This window comes from Salvia hispanica, chromosome 4 (assembly GCF_029641045.1).
Source record: "Salvia hispanica isolate PSC_SH4W2 chromosome 4, Shi_PSC_v1, whole genome shotgun sequence".
In the NCBI taxonomy this organism is placed as follows: domain Eukaryota; kingdom Viridiplantae; phylum Streptophyta; class Magnoliopsida; order Lamiales; family Lamiaceae; genus Salvia; species Salvia hispanica.
Genome location: NC_142695.1, coordinates 31,054,382 through 31,078,513, shown reverse-complemented (window position 1 = coordinate 31,078,513; position 24,132 = coordinate 31,054,382). Strand labels below are relative to the sequence as shown.

Here is a 24,132-nt window from a genome sequence, read left to right as displayed (position 1 = left end):
ATAAATGCTTTTGTGGCAAATAGATGTTTATCAATAGCTATTAATGAAATAAGAGTCCGTTACGATTTCCAATGTTCATATAGCAACTGCTTGAAATCGAGAAATTGAAAGTGATTTTGTAAAAGCAAAAGTCTAATGCAAAACAAGAAAGAAATGAAAGAAAATGCTAGCAGCTACGCTAAATTTAAGTGCCATTAACACTTCCAGAATGCCACTATACGACAACTAATCCAAGGTCTTAAGAAGCCTAAATAAGCCTGCTGCTTCTCGGATCCTCGAGAACTCGATGCAGAACGATTGCACTTCGAGGAAGATGTCATTCACTGCAAATACACACAACGCATTATTTATGTAATCATCTAAATTTTTTGTGAAAATTTACAAAATGCTGACCATTGATTATTTTGTTTCGGATTAAACTTTGCAGAAAAACGCAAACCAGTCTCACAAGTCTATTCTGCATATACCGGTCCTGCAAGATAAATGAGTTGCTAATAATAGTTAGGGATCCCGGAAATAAGGATGTAAACAGTCAACTATATTTCAAGAAAAGAGAATACACGGAATAGTAAGAGATATGAACTACGAACCTTGATACCCTGACAAGCACTTATACAGTTGGAAATATAAGTGTGTAAGAACATCGTAGGAAGTTCAATTGTAGTGGTCAGCCTATTTACAACTTCCATGGAATGAAGACTCATCTCCATATTTACAAGAACTGTAAAATATCTGAACAGTAGGGAAAGAGAATTTGCAAAGAAAGTTGTAAGCACTGTACGCCAAAATAATACTCAACTCTCTATCAGTCAAAAGCCAAAAGCAATGAGCAATATCATACTCCTTAATTTCGGATGAATTCACCAACTTAATCAGCACTTCAACAGCAATCATGGGATTATTTTCCACTAGGTCCTGGAGAAAGTGTTGCAATACAATTATAAGGCAGGAACCATGTTTTCACTTGGAAATAACACCCTTAAATGACATACTGGGAGCTTTTTGGGTGTTAGTCCACAATGATATACAAGCTTCGGGTCATTTGCTAACTCCACCAGCACTTGCTAAAGAAAAAAACATATATTAGGAACATTTAAACAACTCAAAGGTATTCGCAACTTCCTTTACCAAATTAAAGGGGTCAAGTAAAGGATAAACCAGTAAATTTACATTTGAAACGAAGAAAGAACAATGTTTTGTGACACTTCTGCATGACAAAGTGAACACTTGCTAACATATTTCTGTGACAAAAAAGAATAACTACCATCTAGCACCTTTAAGTTTAATGGCCTTCAGTAAATCATGAACAAAACTATGAGACACATACAGCCATGCTCAACGTTAGGAGCTACATTTTTTCAAAACGTTCAATTTGACATCCAAGATGAAATACATAGCCTTTAAAATCATAGTACCTCTTGTTGCACAGGAACAAGCGGCCCCTTCAAAGCTTTTGAAATTAAATCTCTTACAGCAACTGCTCTACTAGTATCAGCACACATCCCATAATCCCATAAAAGCTCATGGTTCATATCAGGGTTCAGCCACAATAGCTGCTCGAGACCAGAAGATATTTTTTAGAAGCATACATATTTCATACGTTTGTTATAGAGTGTCTCATCAGCTAATAGTTACTGCTTACACATTACCTCACCATCCATTACTGGAAGCCTTGGAGGGAGCGGTCTGATCCATTGTGGACCTAATCCATCCAGTGAAAGAGAAGACATCAACCCAACTACAGTTTCTTCTCTACTCCCAGATCCGATTTTAGATGTGACTCCAGGCTCTGCGTCAAACCTGAAATGTGAATTTCAATACCAAGACAAAGAAAAACAATCAACTGAAAACAATTATGTGAGGAAACTGCGCTCTTGTGATGAATATCACTGTAAAGTCACATGAAGTCACTAGTAAAAGTCATACTCAGATGAATTACTATCACATCCAAGGGGCACATCAGGATCAGGCACTATATTTTTCACAGTGTTGTCCTTTAACAAGCTTTTACATGGCTCTGTCTGAACTTTGACACAACATTGTTGCTGCAACTGCTCACGTTGTGGAAAGGACTGGAAAATTCAAAGGAAATGTATAAAGGATGTGGTAAAGAAAGAGTTAAAAAAAAGCTTATAAAAACTAAATTTTCTAAGCATAGGTTGCAAAAGACCTGGCTACAAGCAATATTTATTTGCGTAAACCAGAATGTCAAATCCATCTACACTTACATGTGATGAAAGATCAAAGTTACTTATGTAATCTGCGGCAGATTGCTTGAGAAACTGTACAGAAGATAATCAATTATAGAAAGTGGATAAACAAACAACTTCTGCAAGTAAAATAAATATTCTAAAATGCATGTTAATTTCCTCGGAAGCGGCCTTTTTCCGTTGTAAGTATAGCATGACTTTCTCATTAAGTGGGAAACATCTAAACAAAGATAAAAATGGCAAAACTGACAAGCATGACAAAGTTGGAAGTTGGAACTACAGAAAGAGAAATGATTGAAGAACCTCTCTGCCATTCACACTGGTTGAGCTCAATAAAAGAAGAACAAATGCCCTTTCATACTTTTCAGCTACGTCATCACATGCTGCCTGAAAATTGATAACACAGTTAAGCAAAACTATAACTGGTTCTTAAAACAGAACTTCATCGTCAAACAAATAATAGTATTAATTTAGTAAAATAAGGTAAAACTGTAAAGGTTTGCTAAAAATTGACGTAACATTACGCTGTGGGAAAGTTAACTTTGAACAGAAATTAAACATTAAATGCACTCGGAACACTATTTATGTGATCAAAGTATTGAATACTGAGAGTTTATAAGCTGCAAAGATCAAACTTTCACAAATGTAGAAGGACTACGAGAAATGGTCCTCTGAAAATTGTGAGAAGAAAAGTCTCATCTAGCAGTGAAAATAATATTGTCCTGTGGAATATGTTTATTAAGCATTAGACTCCTCTACACAATTACTGAAAGTGAGTAATGATAAAAAATAATCATTTCCACAGATTATCATTATGTAAAAACAAAACCTGAAAGATTTATGCAAACTAACATGCTAAACTTACACTAACAAGCTTGGAAATGAAAGGGTTTGAGGAAGGCTGCTGTGATGAATATGCTTGATGAATGATTGCAAACGCAATTAACCGCTGACTTGGATTTAGAAATTTCTCCTGCAGCAATACGACTTGAAACTTTAGCTTACATGCCACTTAAATGTTTTAATCATAAAACACATATATGTGCCACTCATAAGCAAAAGGCTTAAAAATTATAGTTCATACACAAATAAAAAAAGACGAGAGGCTTAATTCACTCAGAATTCGCCCACTCCGTGGCTTGCTGAAAAACTACGATTTCCATTGGATCAGTTCTAACTTGCAAACTAGTCAGAAAAACTTAATCCTATCCGCAAATAAGAACTCCAAATGCTGATCCAATTCCACGAATTATTTCAGCGTATAGCGAATTTTAGAAATCAAGCGGCCAAATAAATACTATAATCAATTCAATCAATGTTAAATTAACATAGAACAGTAGCAACGAAAGAATTGGAACAAAAATCAAAGAGAGAGCTAAGAAAACCCTAACCTTGGGGTCAGTAGTGAGGAAGTCGAGGGCGGAGCAGGCATAAAAATGCAGAGAGCGAGGGAATTTGGAGTTGTATTCCGCCACGATCTCTTCGACGGTCTTGTTTTCGCCGGCGCTGAGCAGCCGGAGCAGCTTGCCACAGTCTTCAAAGCCCAACATTTTCAGTGAATCCGAGTCAGAAGAAGGGGAACTGATGATTTACGTTTGATACGCGAGACTAATAGTAGCCAATAATTGCAAACAGGTACCTGAACTTTCAAGACTCCTTCTCTTCAATCCTATATATTTCACGTTTTAATACTTCCGTCGTCCCATAAAAATATGAAAAATGAATATGACACAAGAAATAAGACAAAATTGGCAAAGTAAGAGAGAGAATGAGAATGGTATCGTAAAGTAAGAGAGATGAGGAGAATGGTAGTTAAAGTAGTGTTACTGGATAGTGAGACCTACATTATTAAATTGATATATTTTCCAAAAATGGAATACACATATTTTTGTGGGACGGACGAAAATGGAAAGTGTACATATTTTTATGGGACGGAGGGAGTATATATTGCGATTTAAGGTCATCCCTACTCATACCATTATCTCATCACTTAAGATCATTATTCATGGGACTCGGCACATTATTTTTCAAATATCCCTAAACACTCTGGTGACTCTATAATGGCGTTGTGATGAGGGTTTTGAATCCGAGGAACACCACGATTCCAAGGGAGAAGTGGAGAAGTACGTAGATATTCTTGATCTAGTCGGACAACTATCCATTTGAGTTGGTATACTGGAAAAGCGTATGAATACGATAAACTTCGAATTCACTTTTACCTGTTATGAAAAGATGAAAAGAAATAATTTTATCATTTACTTCGTGTTGTGCTTGCTCATTTCATTTAAGATATGTTTTACAAACATTGTCAGAGCATACATCTCACAAGTGTTTTGCATTGTAGAATGGATAGTGGAGCAAGTCGTCAAAGTAAATTACTCAGTCGGTACCTTGAAGAAGTCAAACGACATTTCACAATCTAGATAGACTTTAGCTACCAATCGGTAAAGATTGTAGTTTCAATACGAAAATTTTCTTACCCAAAGAGATTAACGACACTGGTGTTATATAGCACTAAATCGATTTATTAGTAAGATAATGTTAGAGTTTTGTGTACTCTATATCACCTTTTGAGTGATTGGATATTGTAAAAACTCTAATTTTATTTTTCGAAGAATAAAATAGATTATTTTATCATAAAGATGTTTTATTTTACATTTAATAGTTGTTTTGCATATTTAAATGTACTCCCTACGTCCCGTAATAGATGTCACACTTTGGAAAAAGTTCCCGCTCACATCAATTATAAAATTATATTTTCTCTCACCACTCAACACACAAAATAACATCTCCTAAAATCTCGTGTCATCTCCCAAGTGTGACATTTACTATAGGACGAAGGGAGTATAAGAAACAAAACAAGTCGAAGTCTTTGGTTTAGTAGAACGATTGTGGGCGTCGTTCACTTTAAGGTATCTCAGTCAGCTCTAAACAAAGGAAAACAATATTTCACTACCTAGACAGGCCTTGACTACCTATTGAGAAAGTTGCATGTTAGTCCGTATATTTCCAAGTCTTAACGAAATAAAACGATATTGGTGTGGTATAACACGAACACAGCTCATAGTGACACAAATCTTTTTGCTATTTACTGAAAGACGTGATCTTGATAAACTAATCTTAATCAATATATTTAGCTTTGAGCATACGTTATTAATTATGCATTGCTTTGATTTATCAAATGGTGCGGGTTTTTCGCAACCCAAGAATCCTGGTATCTTGAGTAATGATAATTAATATCCTAGCAGTGCTAGAATCGCTATTATGTTGAATCGCGTCTCAGTGAGTCTGGTTTGATAATATCCTCAAAGAGAAACTTGAAATAAACTTTTATTATTCGGAACCTAGGTAATTGAAATTTTATTCCATGAATACTCCCTTCGTCCTCTAAAAATAAGGACATTTTCCATTTTGGGATGTCCCATAAAAATATCCCCTTCTATTTTTGGTAACTTCCTTCTCTCTAATAAGGTGGGTCTCATTCTCCACTAACAAGACTATAATTACTTTTTCTTTCTATCTCTCTCATACTTTACCAATTGTGCATTAATTCCCGTGCAATCCCAAATGTCCATATTTTTATGGGACGGAGAGAGAAATAAATACTCCATCCGTCCCGGATAATTACTCTCACTTTGACCGGGCACGAGTTGTAACGACCCGCCCATTTAGGGTATATTAGATGCGGCGATCGTTAACTAGGCGGACTTAAATGCAACAAGATCATAGGCTAGGGTTTCATTTAAAGGAATTTTCCCTAAGTATTTAATGAGCAACTATCAATAAGAGAAGAAATAATGCCTTAGTAATGAGATTCAATGAAAAAGGGCTATCACAATTAACATTCCCAAAATGACAAGGTTTCAAAAATAACCCCAACTGTATCATGTCTCAATATCCCAACGAAATAAAATAATTCGAACTTCAAAGAACTATAGAAAGTTTCATATTTTTCAGCGGAAGCAACCAAGAGAAGGTGAAGCCATGTATGAAGACACAACTACACACGAAGTACCATAACAATCATTTTATTCAATTATCCCGCTCAACACCGCCAACCGCTCATCACTACTCAACCTGCACATAGGGAAAAACACATGCAGGGCTGAGTACTATAAACATACTCAGTGGACTTATGCCGAAAGCAGATTTATAAACAATAGTAATTATCATGCCATTTTCAAGTGTCCATCGGGGTTTTATCTTTAGAAAGACCCGAGGCACCAAAATATATTCTTTATCAAATATCACGGTCGCGCAACAATTTTTCACATCGACGTTTACCATATCCTCATTCTACATGACAAGGAATGCGGCCGCAATCCAGATCACTAGACCGGCCGACCCGTACGTCAGCACTCGGTCTAACATTGGTGTACACTAACCCAAGTAGAGTTTGCGGCTCTACGAGGATCCGAATTCGATTAATCAATAGTGGCATAGCCACGAGGGATAGGCACGACAAAACAAATCAAGGCATGATAATACAGATCTCATTCTCATCAATAAAGATTTAGGACCATGTCCTTATTTTAAAAGAAAAGCCCACCTCGTCGGCTTAGCTCGAAAGTATTCTCTTCTCCTTATTTATCACGCTGAGAGCGCGAATTATCACCTTTAAATTAGGCGTATCACAAATCAGTTTCGAACATTGATTCAAAAATCATGCATGTTCCCACATTTCCCTTTTGCCATGAATTCGTTTTAATATCACGGTTCAAAATCAATATACGATTATCATATCACTTTTATTCGCACAACAACTCTTGATTTATCATCAAATCGTGTCACGCATGAGTGTTTTTCACACAACACACGCACACACACACAACACGCATACCGAGGCATGCACATACACACACACACGGTTTCACACACACACCTATTCATCCCAAATTCATCAATTGATCTCCCCTTCACTCAATCTAAATGCATGTGAACTCAAGAACACCGATTAATCGGTAGAGGAAGAAAGATTAATATAGAAAATACCTTTTTCAATAGAACGAACGGTAGAAACAAATTCTTCAACAAATTCTTGAATTTCAACTTCAATTCTTAGTAAAGAATGAAGAGATCTTGAATAAAATAGAAAACAAGTTGAGGAAGTAGTGGAAGGAGTGGGAGGCGTTTTTCTTCAAGAGAGAGGGGGCGTGTATTTTGATTTTTAGGGTTAGGATCTCTCTCTTATTTATAGAGTGCAGGATATAATATCTTTAATTAAATAAATCAAAGATTTGGTAGAGATATGGGAGAGATTGGCGTTAAAATGGTTGAGAAAATAAGGGGATTTTCAAATTCTAGGCTATTTAGTTAGCCTATGATTTTATTTGGATATTTTACGAAGTAGAATAAAATATCACGGAACAGAATAAAAATAATAAATCCTCCCAAACAATATAGGAAGTGACGTGATTTTGGCTCCTCCCACAAGGGATTTAATTTCAATATTATTTAAAAGAAGATATGGCAAGATCTTCTTAGATATGGTAAGATATGCTAGGATATTTGAATTTATTTATGGAAGAGAATAAACAAGGGATCAAATAATATAATAAAATAATCCCTTCTCCCAATAATAGGAGATTTTCGAAAATCTCCTTGACACAATCATGGGGGCCGAAAATTTGTGAAATAAATTAGGAATAATCGGACTTTGGATTTAACTCGGATAATTATCCCAAGTAAATAATTAAATCCAAGGAAATAGGATTTCTTCTCCAATAATGATATGGGTCGAAATTTCCAAATAAATAAATAATGCTCCTATTTAATTCTCACTCATCCCTTAGGAAAAATAATTCACCACAATATTATTTCACCCCACATCAAAATATTCACATATTCGAATTTCACCTCCACTTCACATTTTCCAACGACTTTGACCATTCCACGGCCACGTCATATTTTCCAAATCTTTGACTTTTCAACGCCACGTCATATATTTGACTATTCAAATAAATCTCAATTCCACAACGCAACTAGGTCACAAAGCAATCATGCAATTAATTCACTCATCAATAATACCATAGCACTAAAGGCACTTAATGCAAAAAAATTTATAACCCAAAAATTAGGGTTCGAAAAAGCGGGGCGTTACACGAGTTATAAGAAATGTAATGGAAAAATGAGTTGAAAAAGTTAGTGGAATGTGGGTCCTACTTTTATGTATTAGTTTTATAATAAAATGTTAGTAGGAATGAGTTAGTGGAATATGAGGTCCACTACCAAAAATGTAAGAAGTGAAATGAGACAAATTATGTGGGACATATCGAAATAGAAAAATGAGACAAATTATCTGGGACGGAGGGAGTAAGCATTTCTTGCTAAGTCTACTCTTGGAGTAAATAAGATATACATTAATTAAGTAAATGACAGACATTAATTAACTAATAGACTTTTATATCTTAAGCGCGGTAAATAATTCATTAAAAGAGGACACCCGAATTACTTAAAATTTCATATTTGGATAGGTAAGTCAATATTGTTACTGTAGTGGCTGATAATAATATTCTATTTGGGCTTTAATTAAATTATGGTTCAATTTAATTAGTTAAACCCAAATAGGTGTGGCCTGCATCTAAACCTCCAAAGATCCTTGATTGAGCCCAATACGTAACTAAATTTAAATAGGAGAGAATAAAGGAGACACAATTGAGTGAGAACACAAAATTTTCGTCCCCTTCTCTCTCCTAGGCGATATGCATTCTCTCTTCCCACTCTATGTGAGATTCATGCCTCTTCTTTATTCAAGTCCTATATATTTTGATAAGATCAACTCATTGATATCTTAATATAGTTTGGGAACTAGTCAGAAGATCCATGATCTAGTAGAAGTAGCAAGCTATCTGCGATTCTATGTAGAATCATCAAGGTAATTTGTTCTCCTCCGTAGAAAGCATGTTTTAGGTTTCAATTAATCAAAAGCATGATTTAATTCAAGTTTTATGCATGATACATGTGATAAATGCGCAAATATATTTAGTCTAAATAATTTGCTAAAAATCAAATTCTGATTTATTCTTATTCCGCAGTGCAATTACCAACAGATAAGTCTTTCTTGACTGCTTACTGAAAGATGAGTTCTCGGTAATTATTACTCCCTCCGTCCATGATTCTCATTTCTAAATGGCGCGGATTTTAAGAAATGTTAAGAAAAGTGGGTGGAAGAAAGTTAGTGAAATAGGAGTCTCACTGGTATATATTAGTTTTAAATGATATGTGAGTGGAATGAGTTATTTATCTACATACTCAGAGACACATCCATACACATATTAAATGATAAAATACATGTCATGGTGTAACTAGAATGCATATATGTGAATACTATATTTATCAAAATGCATGTGTAATGCACGCACATATACATATCCATCATATCTTTATTTTTAGCAAAAGCGTATACAATTGGGATTCAATTAGTTTACTTCTATAACATCCATACTCAAGATAACTACACATATACAATATTCCCAGAATGGGTTCTCATAAAGTTAAACTGGAGAATTGGTATTTTGGATCTAGGTAGAAGTTCAAGAAAAATTTAGTCTTCAATTTTATTTTTGAAAAAAAATCTATTTTAATTAATGTACGTGTGGTTGGGATTGATTATTATAATATTTGTGATAAAAAGGTGAAGGAGCAGTCGGCCCGAGTCAGTTGGATAACAACAAAGAACGGAGCTGGTAATCATCGAGTTTTATTAAGCTCATTCGAGGTAACATGTTCAACATTAGGGGGACAATAATCCTCTTAAGCTCTTTATTTGACTATGTGATTATGTGATTTGATATGCGGTAGAATTGTGATTTAATATGAGATATGAAATGTATATATTGAAAGTGATTTAATATGAGATATGAAATGTATATATTGAAATAAGAAAATTTAAGGAATTAGAGGTACTTGGTTATAAGTTTCTAAGTCATGCGCTTGGTTATTGCTTCTGCCTATAATGATTTTGGTTTCGCCACGTTGCCTAGGTAGAGTTATCTACTCTATCAGGGGCTATTAGCCATGATGATTTGGATTTTGCCACGTTGCCTAGGTGGAGTATTATACTCCATTAGGAGCTATTGACTGTTATGATATGTGATGCACCACGTTGCCTAGGTAGAGTTAGACTCTATCAGGGCTATTGGCTATGATGATATGTGTCACACTGCCTAGATACATCGACATGCTTTATCAGGGGCTACTGGCTTGAATGTTGGGATGTGCCACACTGCCTAGATAGAGTGTTATACTCTATCAGGGGCTATTGGCCATGATACGATAGATGGAGGTTGGTGGATTGTCTATGCCATGTAGCTATACTATGATTGAAAAATCTTGATATTGTCGTTGTGATGCCTTAGAAATTAATATACTTTGTATAATAGATCTTTTGTGATCGAGTCGGTTTGATACGAGGGCATGGATAATATTAGTAAAAAGATTCATTTGAGCTATTTATTTTATTTTATTTTATTGTGATAGAGCTTTGGCTAAAATATTAGATGTACTACCAGGTGAGATGATTGAAGATCGTTGTGGATATTTCTTTTGCTTCTTCGTCAGCACCAAATTCTTATTTGATCATCGATAACCATCTTTTGTTATGGATTATATCTTTTGTAGTCATGACATGTTAGGCGTAAAACTTATGGAGTATAACTTTTGCTATGTTTGTAAAAGAAAGTATGTGAATATGCTTCTATATTTTGGTGTGCAATGATATTATATTATGTTGACTATTAAATTTTTAATGACTGAATTAAGACATAAAAACTATTATGTTATATAGTTTTTTTTAATAGTGACATTCTCTATTCGGCCAGTCGCTGGTTGGGTATGGGGGCAATACACTACGCAGATTGAGCAGAGAGAAAGGAAGGAAGTGAGAGAGGACAAGGGCGACGGCAGCGGCATCGTGGTAGGGGAGGCGGTAGTTGAGCATGAAAAGATGGAGTTAAAGTTAACTCAGAAGAGGGCTTTTCGATTTTTTTCCAAAGAGATAACTGTCATTATTGTTTTTCCTTTCCCTAATAGAAATAAATGAATTACAGTAAGTGGCGTCAAGAAAGAGGCGTGACCGCTTAATTTTTCTAAGATTAAAAGATTAATATCTTGAAATATATTGTAGAATGGGCTAGAAACTTTTCTTTTTAATTCGTACTCGAAAGTTCATTAAATGTATATTCAAATCTAAAATTTCAATTAATGTTAGTATTTTTTTATATCTAAAAATCAACTTAATTTAAAATAAACACATAATTTAATGATTATAGAATAAAATGAATGTTTCTTCATTTCTTATTATTTTAGTTTATAGTTAAATTTTCTGACCTTATTATTCATATTCAAATTATTTTAAAATTTTCAAAATTAGGGATGTTGTGGAAAAGTTATACTCCCTCCGTCCCGGCTAAGATGACACATTGCTTAGCCGGCACGGGATTTTAGGAGTTATTGGTTAAAGTGTTTAATTGGGGAGAGAGAAGGTGGGTGTAGGTATTAAAGTAGAGAGATGAAGATAGATGAATATTTTAATAGGAGTGAGAAAAAGTGGTTGAGTGTATTAATTGGAGAGAGAAGGTTACCAAAAAAGGAAATATGTCATCTTAGTTGGGACAAACTAAAAAGCAAAACGTGTCATTTTAAGCGGGACGGAGGGAGTACTATCTTAGTCCCATAATAATAACACATTTTGTGATGACACAAATTTTTTAATATAATTAGCAAAATAAAAGAGATTATTTTGTGATGACACAAATTTTTTTAATATAATTAGTAAAATAAAAGAGATGTAAAGATAAATAGTGATTGTACATATTATTATTAGTGGAAAATAAAATTCACCTAAAAAAAGAGAAAAATAATTACAAAAGATAGAAGTATCTATTTTATAGGACAAACTAGTAAAACTGTCTATTTTTATGTGATGAAGTGAATATTTGTTTTTAGAGTTATAAATATGAATTATTTAAATTAAAATATACTATATTTGTATAAATAATTATATTCAATTAGTATTTTAAATATTTATTATCTGGTTCAATCCCATGATAGTTAGTCCATGGATCTACTATTACTAGGGTTTGCCGTTTGCTACTTTGTTTAAATTTAGATTTTTGATGGCACACCACGTTATGTCACTCTGTAAATGTCATTCCACGTCTCCATCACATCAGGACCACCACACCTCAACTTTCACCGACACTTACTACCTACTTCAATGCAATCCATCTCTAAGAGCATCCGCAATGGTACATAGGCCAGCAATAGGCTAGCCATTCTCTCCCCTGCCACGTCAGCAACACTAAAAAATCCACCTACCACATCAGATTTAGGCCAACCATAGGCCAGCCGCAATAAAAATAATTCAAAATATACTATATTTACGGAATTAAAATTACGATTAAATTACGGAATTAAATTTACGAGACATATACGGGAAAATTCATTAATTGCATTTAAAAAAGGTACATAGATAAAAAAAAATAACATTTAAAAAGGTACATAATAAAGAAAAAAAACTATCGCCGTGCAATCCTCCGTGCCCACAACTCTTCAAGTATATCCTTTTGGAGTTGAATATGAGCATCCACTTGGCGCATGTTGGCAAATTCCTTGAGGCGGCCGGCTTCATCGAGAGGTATCCCCTGTCGTACACTAGGGGTGGCCGTTCCGTGGCTTGGACCGGCTTCATCGTCATTGACCCAACTAGTCAGTTGTACGCCTTCGTCTTCGACGATCATGTTGTGCAGGATAATGCAGGCGTACATTATCTGGGAAACGCATCCGACATCCCACAAACGCGTTGGACCCTTAATTGCCGCCCATCGAGACTGGAGCACACCAAATGCGCGCTCCACGTCCTTGCGCGCCGACTCCTGTCGTTCCGCAAAGTAGGCCTTCTTTTCATCACTTGTTTGTCTGATCGTCTTCACAAAGACCGGCCACCGAGGGTATATCCCATCCGCCAAGTAGTAGCCCATATCATGCCGGTTGTCGTTGGCCACAAATGAGACGGTTGGACCGACGCCCTGGCACTTCTCATTGAAGAGGGGAGACGAGTTCAGGACGTTGAGGTCGTTGTTCGACCCGGCTACCCCAAAATACGCATGCCAGATCCACAGCCGGTAATCAGCTACGGCCTCGAGGATTATCGTGGGATTCTTTGACTTGTAGCCGGTCGTGTAGGCCCCCTTCCAGGCAGTCGGACAGTTCTTCCACTCCCAATGCATACAATCTATGCTGCCTAACATCCCGGGGAACCCATGCTTCTCCCCGTGCATCTGCATCAAATTCTGACAATCTTCGGGAGTAGGGCTTCGAAGGTACTGCTCACCGAAAACGCTTATCACGCCCCCACAGAAATCCTTCAGACATTTCAGGGCTGTCGACTCACTGATGTGGAGGTACTCATCCCACATGTCTGCCGCGCCTCCGTAGGCCAACTGCCTGATTGCCGCCGTGCACTTTTGAATAGGGGTGTGGCCGGGTCTGCCAGCCGCATCGTGCCTGAAGCGGAAACACAGATATTGACGCTCTAATGCTCCAACGATGCGCATAAACAACTCCCTGCGCATTCTAAAACGCCGCCGGAACATGTTGGCGGGAAACCGCGGGTTCTCTGAAAAGTAGTCGTCGTACAGCCGCTGATGTGCAGCTACGTGATCCCGATCAATCACTGCTCGGCGGTGGACAACTCGTGGAGGGCGAGGTATCGCTTGCTGTTCCACCCTACGCATGTACCGCTCCATCTCGCGGTTCATGTAGGCATTCATAGCCTCGTTCATCCTCCGTTCGTACTCCTCAGCATCCCCACCACTACCACCACTACCACCACCGCTACCACCCGCGTTACTCATCGCGCGATGATGCTCTTGTACAGAAAGTTAGAGAGAGAGAAAACTCGTTAAAACAAGTGGTGCAAATGAAAATGAAACGAAAATCGCGTTTATATAGGTTTGTAAAAAAAAATACAAAAATCGGCGCTGGCCGATCGGGCCGCCACAATGGCGGCTAGCCGATCGGCTAGCGCATCGGCCAGCGCCCACCAATCGGCCAGCCCACGCCGATCGGCTCGCCGGTTAGCCGCTTGCCGCCTCCAATGGTTCGGCTAGCCGATCGGCCAGCCCGAAGAATCGGCTAGCCGTCGCTAGCCGACCATTGCGGATGCTCTAATATCAGGCAAACAATTCAAAACCAATTTTTTTTTTCTAGATACAATTTTACTAATTTAATTTTGTGTGTTTTCTTTTGGATTGTGATGGCTTTTATTTACATTAATATATATATTAAAAAGAATTGAGAAACACAATGGTTTTGTTTTTATAATATGTATTTTTTGGCTAAAATTGTGTTTCTCTACTTTTCAAAGTTAACAGAGTCATTTTACTATTTTGACAAATTCGTAATTAATTGAGTTATTTCTATCTTTTGGCAAAAAGTGATTATCTCTCTTGCCTTATTCTCTTTTCATCACTCTTACTTTATTTTCTCTTACTTTATTCAACATCTACTTAACACACTATTTTTAAACTCCATGTCGAAAAGAAACGTCTCTATTAATAAAGAACGGAGGGAGTATTTTATTTAAAAATATAGATCATCGGCTCCCACGGGGTGTATAGCATTGCCTGCTATGTTTCTCAATTGTTACGTATATAGGGATGTCAATGCAGTACGCAACCTGTGGGCCGGCCCGAATAGCCCGCCAAATTTATAGGGTTAGGGTCAAACACGAAAACTCGATAAATTTGTATTGTTCTATCTGTTTGACTTCTAATTCAACACTTCATTGATTATTTTTATAATAGAGATAACAAAAATAATAAATTTTAATTTAAATTAAATATATAAATTATATATAAATTTTTTATTAATATAATACTAATAGATAAATAAATTAGAAACTTCAAATTCACTAAATAATATTTAAATTTCTAAAACATGCTTCAAAATTTCTCAACATATATTACTGTTTTATTTTGCACAAATCTCAAATAATAGTATTTGATCATGTTTATGTTTGACTTAAAGCATATGTCTCAAATTTATCATAATTAAATGTTTTACATTTTATAGATATAACTAATTCTTATCATTATTTTTGGATTGATCGCATGTTAATTTATCGGCAGCAACCCGATTAACCTGTTGGGCTAGCCCGATACCCGAGCTTTTAGTGTTATGGTTGAACTTTTATAACCCAAAAAAATACAACCTGATTAGCCCGTACCCGATTGACCTGCAACCCGAGTATGGTTGGCCCGAAACCCGCTGGGCCGGCCCGATTGACACCCCTAGTTACGTAGTACTCCCGCATTCGCATTCAAGATGTCCATAATCTTGAGTGACACGAGATTTTAGGAGGAGTTGTTAGGTGGGGGTTAGTAGAGATAAAAAAAAAGTAGTAGAATACTTTAATGATGAGAGAGAGATTTATTTCCATCTTGAGTGTGACAAACTAAAATGAAAATGTGGACGTCTTGAGCGGACGGAGGGAGTATTTTGAAATTATTTTCTCATTTTGTGATGTGATAGATTGGTGATTTTATGCATATTTTTTTTAGATAGGTAAATAAATTTAAATTTAAATGTCGAGCCACGGAGGACTCGAAACTGAGACCTTTAGTTTCAGACAATAACCTCTCTAATGTTTGACTACATTTTTTAGATGTTTCATTGGCTGGCTCTGTAAGCTGTCGATTGGGCACCATTCACTACGTCGTCGAATTTCGGGTTCCATCGCGCGAAGATGTTTAAGGAAGGTTATGGTCAAAATTAGGGTTTCATTGCGATTGCTTTGCTCGAGGGTGACCCAAAACCAAAATGTTTCGTATTCTTGATATTCGAACTTTGTTTGCATACTCCACCCATTAAAAATAGTAGCATCGGTGGACGACACGGATTTTAATACGGAATTGGTAAAGTCAGAGGGAGAAGGAGAAAATGTGAGTAAAGTATGAGAGACAAAAAGAAAAAGTGGATATATTAGTGTTAAAAATATGAGAAAAACTTTCTATTTCGGGATGGGACTATGTAGTGAAGTTGCTATTGGTACTCCCTAAAATATGAGAAAAACTTTCTATTTCGGGATGTGACTATGTAGGGAAGTTGCTATTGGTACTCCCTCTGTCTAAAGAAAGATGACTCATTCTTTGAGCTACATAGGATCTTATGTATTTTTTTATGTGATAAGTGAAGAGAACAAATTAAGAGAGGAGAACAAAGTAGAGATAAATGTGTTTCCATTTTTAGTAATGAGTCATCTTGGCTGAGACAAACCAAAAAAGGAAATGAGTCATCTTTGGTGGAACGTATGGAGTATATATGTATCTATTTAAGATTTTAATCTTACCATATGTTCATACTCCATATTTTACTTATTTTTTGTATATACTAATTCATTATAGATACTGATTATTAAGATTGAAAGATATACTTAATAATTTCTATATTTGTATTTAAACCAATTAAACCGGTGGGCTAGCCTGAAACCCAATTGATAATGTTAGGATTCGAAATCCACAACCTGATAAAATTCTAACCTGATTAACCCACACCCAATTACCCTAGAAACCATATATGACTAACCCAAAATCCTTTAATATGCCCCAATTGACATCCCTACTTGTATAATACTATCAAAACTGAGACCATTTGTAAAACTGAATCTATATATGATTAAGAATTGGGAAATTGTCTATAAAGCCATGAACTTTCAAATAGTTTGTTTTTTCCCGAGAACTTTAAATGTTGTATGAAAAGTCATGGACTTTACCGGACTGTGTAAATTTCTCATCCAACCTAATCCATAGATTTCCGACATAAACTTATTCTATGACAAATTTATGGTACAATTCGAATTGTGGAATTAATGCTACTTTTATGTTGAATTTGATTTGTACTCCCTCCGTCCCATAGAAATAGGCCCTTTAGGATTGACACGGGTTTTAATGCGTAAATTGGTAAAATAAGAGATAAAGAGAAAAGGTAGTTGAAAATGTGCAGTAGGGGGTGGGGCCCATAAATGTTAAAGTAAAAGAGGAGAAAAAAAGTTGTGATAAATAGATATAGACTATTTCTATGGGACAGATGAAAAAAGAAATATGACCTATTTCTATGGGAATGTGAGAGTATTTTTTATATCAATTTGTATGCTGAATTCGATTCGTGGAATTCAATTTGTATTTTTTTGAGCAACTTGTATAATTATGATAAGTGCAAGATACGAGATTGCAAAAGATATAATCAGAATTAGTTAAGCTTTGCCAAGTCACAACTCCGGCACTCCATGAAGATAGTTTGTGTTGAAAATCTATCGGGTCAGTTCGTATGAGAAATTTATGTAGTCCATTAATATTCATGACTTTTCATGCAACATTTAAAGTTCACAAAAAAAAAACAAACTATTTTAAAAGTTCATGCCTTTAGACAATTTGCCCTTATAAATACTAATAATACAAATATGAACTGATTATAGTACGTGGCCCCCTCACCGATATACACTCACAAAAGGCCAATGCTGAGCAAGTACATTGGGCCGCTGAATGTCGAGTCAGCCTATAGAGGATCAAATTCCAATCATCGATCACATAACAAATTTCTTATGTCAATTAAAAGAAAATATTAGCAGCTACGTTCAATTAAGTGTCCATTAAAACATCCTGAAAGCCACTATACAACATCTACTCCAAGGTCTTCAAAAGCCTAAATAAGCCTGCCGCTTCTCTGATCCTTGAGAACTCGATGCAGAACGCTTGCACTTCGATAAAGATGTCATTCACTGCAAAAACACAACCCATTTTATTTTGCAAGTTTTCATTATCTTAGAGTACCAACGGTGAAGCCATCTGAGAATGCATAGTATCATGTAACAAACAACTTACCATTGATTATTTTGTTTCGGATTAAACTTTGCAGAAAAACACAAACCAGTCTTACAAGTCTGTTCTGCATATACCGATCCTGCAAGATAAATGAGTTGCTAATAATAGTTAGGGATCCCGGCAATAGGGGATGTAAACAGTCAAGTATATTTCAAGAGAAGAGAATACACAAAACAGTACTCCCTCCGTTCCACAGCAGTAGAGGCGTTTCTTTTCAACGCGGGATTTAAGAAAAATTGTGTTAAGTGGGTTAAATAAAGGAAGAATAAAGTAGAAAGTGAAAAGGGTAGAGAGATGAAGAAAGAATAAAGTAAGAGAGAGTAAAGTAAGAGATAAGAAATGTGTTGACTTTTGCTATAAAAGGAAATGACTCAACTACTATGGAACGTACCGAAATGGCAAAATGACTCAACTACCGCGGAACGGAGGGAATAAGAGATATGAACTACGAACCTTGATACCCTGACAAGCACTTATACAGTTGGAAATATAAGTGTGTAAGAACATCGTAGGAAGTTCAATTGTAGTAGTCAGCCTATTTACAACTTCCATGGAATGAAGACTCATCTCCATATTTACAAGAACTGTAAAATATCTGAACAGTAGGGAAAGAGAAATTTCAAAGAAAGTTGTAAGCACTGTAAGCCAAAATAATACTCAACTCTCTATCAAAAGTAATGAGCAATATCATACTCCTTAATTTCAGATGAATTCACCAACTTAATCAGCACTTCGACAGCAATCATGGGATTATTTTCCACTAGGTCCTGGAGAAAGTGTTGGAGTACAATTAATACACAGGAACCATGTTTGCACTCGGAAATAACACCCTTAAATGACATACCGGGAGCTTTTTGGGTGTTAGTCCACAGTGATATACAAGCTTCGGGTCATTTGTCAACTCCGCCAGCACTTGCTAAAGGAAAAAACATATATTAGGCACATTTAAACAACCCAATGGTTGTTAGGAGAGCGCTTTGTCAACTTTGTGACTGATCTATTGTGACTCGCACAATAATATATTCAGATAAGACAGAAAACTCACACAATCTTGCTGATAAAGATAGTGGAAAATTACTATGAATTAATAATAAAATTCTCCTCTTGCAAGAGCTTGACCTTTGCCAAAAAAATACTCTCCCTCCCCTCCGTCCACGAAAAATAGGGCACATTTGCAATTTTTGGCTGTCCAGAAAAAATAGAGCACATTTAAAAAAGGAAAGTTTTCAACAACTTCTCTCTTACTTTTTTCCCTTCTCACTTTTTTCCCTTCTCTCTTACTAATAATATGGACCCCACATTCCAGTAACACTACTTCTCCCTTACTTTTTTCCCTTCTCTCTTACTTTACCAATTCCACATTAAAACCCGTGAATGACACAGTGTGTCCTATTTTTCGTGGACGGAGGGAGTACTATTTTAAGCTATATCTCCCCTTCAACTTCTAGGGCTATACACACTTGAGACTCCTGGAGTGTAATCAAATGATAACAAGCTTAATTTGATAACTTTGATAACTAATCAACTCATTATACTAAATATGTCAACACAATGCCATTAGCATGTCAACACAAATTTAGATTGACATGTGTCTTTGTGTTGACATTTAAATATAGATGTCAATACAAAGACATAAACACATAAGTATGTCAATTCATATTTGTGTTGACATACTAATGTTACTGTGTTCACATTTTTAATGTAATGAGAAGTTACTAAATTAAGCTAGTTATCATCTTAACACGACTATGAGCCTCCTACTTTAACTAGGAAAAGAAAAGATAAAGATAACCTAAATAATTTTTAAAGATAAAGGTAGCCTAATCCAACTAATTTTCGAAAAGATAAACATAATTAAAGATCTTCCTAAATAAGAACTCTATCTCTTCAAATCCAACTCTATATTCAATCCCTGATTTGTATAAATGTTAATCACAACTTCCTATAACAAAGTAAACCAGTATATTTATCTAGGTGTTTGAAATAACGAAAGAACAGTGTTTGTGACACTTCTGCATAACTAAGTGAACACTTGCTAACATATTTATGTGACAAAAAGAATAACTACCATACTAGTACCTTCAAAATTAATGGCCTAACATAAATCATGAACAAACCACAAAATAATTGTACTTAATATAACAACAAAAACAATTATATCCGAATTGTCGAAGGCATTGCAGTATTTGGCAATAAAAGACAATAATCCAGATATTTGGCTAATTTTGCAAGAAATTTGCTTCCAAAAAAGATACTCCATATGATACTCCGCAAGACTGTAAGTTGTTTTTCACAGAATAAAGATGCACCCTTACTTATACCTCAGCTCAAGATACTTATATTAGTTCTGATATGTTTGTGCATAATATCAAGAACAAGGTTTCGTTACCCAAAGGCCAGATGTAATTCAACAAAACTATTGCACACATACAGCCATGCTCAAGGTTAGGAGCTTCATTTTTTCAAAACATTCATCATGATTTAACACCTGAGATGAAATACATAGCCGAAACTTTTTAGGGATGGACCTTTAAAATCATAGTACCTCTTGTTGCACAGGAACAAGTGGCCCCTTCAAAGCTTTTGAAATTAAATCTTTTACAGCAGCTCCTCTACTAGTATCAGCACACATCCCATAGTCCCATAAAAGCTCATGGGTCATATCCGGGTTCAGCCACAATAGCTGCTCAAAACCAGGAGATATTTTTTAGAAGAATACATAATTCATACGTTCGTTCGAAAGTCTCATCAGCTGAAAGTTATTAGTGCTTACACATTACCTCTCCATCCATTACTGGAAGCCTTGGAGGGAGCGGCCTTATCCATTGTGGACCTAATCCATCTAGTGAAAGAGAGGACAACAACCCGACTATAGTTTCTTCTTTATTCCCAGATCCAATTTTAGATGTAACTCCAGGCTGTGGATCAAACCTGAGATGTGAATTCCAATACCAAGACAGAGAAAAACATTTAATTCAAAACAATCATGTGAAGGAAGTGAGCTCTTGTGAAGAATATCACTGTAAAATCACACGAAGTCACTAGTAAGAGTCGTACTCAGATGAATTACTATCACATCCACGGGGCACATCAGGATCAGGCACTATATTTTTCACAGAGTTGTCCTTTAACAAGCATTTAAATGGCTCTGGCTGAACTTTGCTAAAATATTGTTGCTGCAACTGCTCACGTTGAGGAAAGGTCTGGAAGTTCAACCGAAATGTATAAAGGATGTGGTAAAGAAAGAGACAAAAAATGCGTATAAAACTATATTTTCTCAGCATAGGTGGCAATAGTTTTTTTTTTTAATGAATATCTGCTACTAATTAGCATAGGTGGCAATAGTTGGCTACAAGCAATATTTATTTGTGTGGACTGGAAAATCAAATTCATCTACACTTACATGAGATGAAAGATCAAAGTTATTTATGTAATCTGCCGCAGATTGCTTGAGAAACTGCACAGAAGCAATAACAATCAGAAAGTGGATACACAAACAACTTAGCAAGTAAAATATATACTCTTAAATGCATGTTAACTTGACGTTTCGTAGGAGGGGCCCCTTTCCCGATGCAAGTATGGCATGACTTTCTCATTAAAGTGGGAAACAGCTAAACAAAGATAAAAAATGGCAAAACTGACAAGCATGACAAGGTTGGAACTACAGAAAGAGAAATAACTGAAGAACCTCTCTGCCATTGACACTGGTGGAGCTCAACAAGAGAAGAACAAATGCCCTTTCATACTTTTCAGCTACGTCATCACATGCTGCCTGCAAATTGATAACACTGTTAAGCAAAACTACAACTGGTGCTTTTATGGGACTATGGGGAGGTAATGTGTAAGCACTAATAACTTTCAGCTGATGAGACTTTCGATAACGAACATATGAATTATGTATTCTTCTAAAAAATATCTCCTGGTTTTGAGCAGCTATTGTTAAGCAAATTGATAACACTGTCACTGTTAAGCAAAACTACAACTGGTGCTTAAAACAGAACTTCATCGACAAACAAATAAAAAGTATTCCATTAGCTTAGTAGTATAAGGTAAAATTGTGAAGATTTGCTAAAAATTGATTTAACATTAAGCTGTGGCCAAGTTAATTTTATACAGAAATTAAACATTAAATGCACTTGGAACACTATTTATGTGATCAAAGTATTGAAAACTGGGAATTTATAAGCTGCAAAGAGTAAACTTTCAGTCTTTCACAAATGTAGAAGGGCTACGAGAAATGGTGCTCTGAAAATTGTGATAAGAAAAGTCTCATCTTGCAGTGAAAACAATATTTTCCAGTGGAATATGTGTATAAAGCATTAGACACCTCTACACAATTACTGAAAGTGAGTAATGACAAAGAATCATCATTACCACAGATTATCATTATGTGAAAACAAAACCTGAAAGATTTATGCAAACTGATATGCTAAACTTACACCAACAAGCTTGGAAATGAAAGGGTTTGAGGAAGGCTGCTGTGATGAATATGCTTGATGAATGATTGCAAACGCAATTAACCGCTGAGTTGGATTTAGAAGTTTCTCCTGCAGCAATACGACTTGAAACTTTAGCTTACATTCCACAATGTTTCAATCATAAAACACATATTTGTGCCACTCATAGGCAAAAGGCAAAGGGAAATTAAAAGTTATAGTTCATACACAAATAAAAAAGACGAGAGGCTTAATTCACTCAGAATTCGCCTACTCCATGGCTTGCTGAAAAACTACGCTTTCCATTGGATCAGTTCTAACTTGCAAACTAGTCAGAAAAACTTAATCCTATTCGCAAATAAGAACTCCAAATGCTGATCCAATTCTACAAATTATTTCGGCGTATAGCGAATTTTAGAATCAAGCGGCCAAATATACACTATAATCAATTCAATCAATGTCAAATTAACATAGAACAGTAGCAACGAAAGAATTGAAAAAAAATCAAAGCGAGAGGTAGAAAAACCCTAACCTTGGGGTCAGTAGTGAGGAAGTCGAGGGCGGAGCAGGCATAAAAATGCAGAGAGCGAGGGAATTTGGAGTTGAATTCCGCCACGATTTCTTCGACGGTCTTGTCTTCGCCGGCGCTGAGCAGCCGGAGCAGCTTACCACAGTCTTCAAAGCCCAACATTTTCAGTGAATCCAAGTCAGAGAGAGGGGAGCTGATGATTTACATTTTGCACGGGACACTAATAACTAGAGAGGCAATCTGTCCAGCTAAGCAGGTTTTGGGTGAAATTTTCAATTTTAACCTTAAATGATCGGATTTCGGGTTAATTAAACGAGTTAATCGGACTACAAACTACTCCTTCAGTTTTGCAATGGTGTAGTCATTTGCCATTTTAATAAGTTCCATTATAGAAAAGTCATGTCTTTTTCTAACACAAGTCGACATATTTGTCTCTTTTACTTCATAAATTCTACATTTTTCATTTCTTACTTTATTCTTCATTTACTTAATATTACAATTTTTCTTAAATCGTATGCCGAAAAGAAATATCTTCACTACTATAGAATAGAGGGCGTATTAATTCAAATTACTCACTCCGTTCACCAATATAAGGTTATGTTTGACCGAGAACGAGTTTTAGGAAATGTATTGTAAAGTGAATGTAAATGATTAGTGAAATGTAGGTCCTACTTTTATATATTGGTTTTATAATAAAACCTGAGTGAAATAAAGTTAGTGGAATGCGGGGTTCATTACCAAATGTAGTAAAAAAGAAAATGAGACATTTATTGGTGGACGGACGAAAATGGCAAAAAGGGACGTTTATTGGAGGGCGGACGAAAATGGCAAAATAGGCTAGCAATAGCCTAGCCAATGGGCTAGGGCATTGGTTAGGCTATTGCTAGCCTATTGCTAGGCTGTTACTTGGCTAGAGCAGTGGCTAGGCTGTGGGAAGGGCATGATGATGTGTCAGGAGGAGTTTTTGGCTAGACTATTGTAGATATATGCTAGTTATAAATAACCACTTTCTCTCCTCTCAAAATCATCCTCAAAGCTTTAAATGTACGTATAAATGGGCTCTAACTAAGGTTGCT

General features: G+C 35.9%; 2 protein-coding genes and 1 long non-coding RNA gene across 4 annotated transcripts; 1 reads left to right on the top strand and 2 right to left on the bottom strand.

Moving 5' to 3' along the window:
* Nucleotides 1-40: 40 nt before the first annotated feature.
* LOC125192121 (uncharacterized) lies at nucleotides 41-3,803 on the bottom strand. Of its 2 annotated transcripts, XM_048089582.2 has the most exons (12): nucleotides 3,602-3,802; nucleotides 3,076-3,183; nucleotides 2,514-2,597; nucleotides 2,229-2,282; nucleotides 1,927-2,072; nucleotides 1,650-1,800; nucleotides 1,416-1,553; nucleotides 993-1,064; nucleotides 842-915; nucleotides 591-732; nucleotides 394-472; nucleotides 41-323 (listed from the first exon to the last, which is right to left on the bottom strand). In XM_048089582.2, the coding sequence occupies exons 1-12, from the start codon at nucleotides 3,758-3,760 to the stop codon at nucleotides 226-228; spliced, it is 1,305 nt and encodes a 434-aa protein (XP_047945539.2). In that variant the 5' UTR covers nucleotides 3,761-3,802; the 3' UTR covers nucleotides 41-225. The 2 variants fall into 2 exon arrangements, with proteins under 2 accessions (XP_047945539.2, XP_088913336.1); XM_089057210.1 differs by lacking the exon at nucleotides 993-1,064 and having other exon boundaries at nucleotides 3,602-3,803.
* A 5,854-nt stretch (nucleotides 3,804-9,657) lies between these two features.
* Nucleotides 9,658-11,257, top strand: LOC125191746 (uncharacterized). Its single transcript, XR_007171231.2, has 3 exons — nucleotides 9,658-9,734; nucleotides 9,844-9,927; nucleotides 11,030-11,257. It is a non-coding gene; the product is annotated as an uncharacterized LOC125191746 (long non-coding RNA).
* A 6,335-nt stretch (nucleotides 11,258-17,592) lies between these two features.
* On the bottom strand, nucleotides 17,593-23,302 carry LOC125191994 (uncharacterized). The gene is made up of 12 exons (XM_048089444.2): nucleotides 23,060-23,302; nucleotides 22,531-22,638; nucleotides 21,780-21,863; nucleotides 21,495-21,548; nucleotides 21,149-21,294; nucleotides 20,872-21,022; nucleotides 20,637-20,774; nucleotides 18,936-19,007; nucleotides 18,785-18,858; nucleotides 18,545-18,686; nucleotides 18,092-18,170; nucleotides 17,593-17,988 (listed from the first exon to the last, which is right to left on the bottom strand). Exons 1-12 carry the CDS (start codon nucleotides 23,216-23,218, stop codon nucleotides 17,891-17,893), a joined length of 1,305 nt encoding a protein of 434 aa, XP_047945401.1. The 5' UTR covers nucleotides 23,219-23,302; the 3' UTR covers nucleotides 17,593-17,890.
* Between the last annotated feature and the right edge of the window lie 830 nt (nucleotides 23,303-24,132).

What these genes read in the sequence shown, in the direction of transcription:
- LOC125192121 (XM_048089582.2), bottom strand. Translation starts at nt 3,760, where the DNA reads ATGTTGGGCTTTGAAGACTGTGGCAAGCTGCTCCGGCTGCTCAGCGCC. An exon ending in TCCTCACTACTGACCCCAAG is followed by an intron (nt 3,184 to 3,601) that starts GTTAGGGTTTTC and finishes GTATTGCTGCAG; the next exon opens with GAGAAATTTCTAAATCCAAG. An exon ending in TCATTTCCAAGCTTGTTAGT is followed by an intron (nt 2,598 to 3,075) that starts GTAAGTTTAGCA and finishes ATCAATTTTCAG; the next exon opens with GCAGCATGTGATGACGTAGC.
- LOC125191994 (XM_048089444.2), bottom strand. Translation starts at nt 23,218, where the DNA reads ATGTTGGGCTTTGAAGACTGTGGTAAGCTGCTCCGGCTGCTCAGCGCC. An exon ending in TTCCAGTAATGGATGGAGAG is followed by an intron (nt 20,775 to 20,871) that starts GTAATGTGTAAG and finishes GGTTTTGAGCAG; the next exon opens with CTATTGTGGCTGAACCCGGA. An exon ending in CCGAAACAAAATAATCAATG is followed by an intron (nt 17,989 to 18,091) that starts GTAAGTTGTTTG and finishes GTGTTTTTGCAG; the next exon opens with TGAATGACATCTTTATCGAA.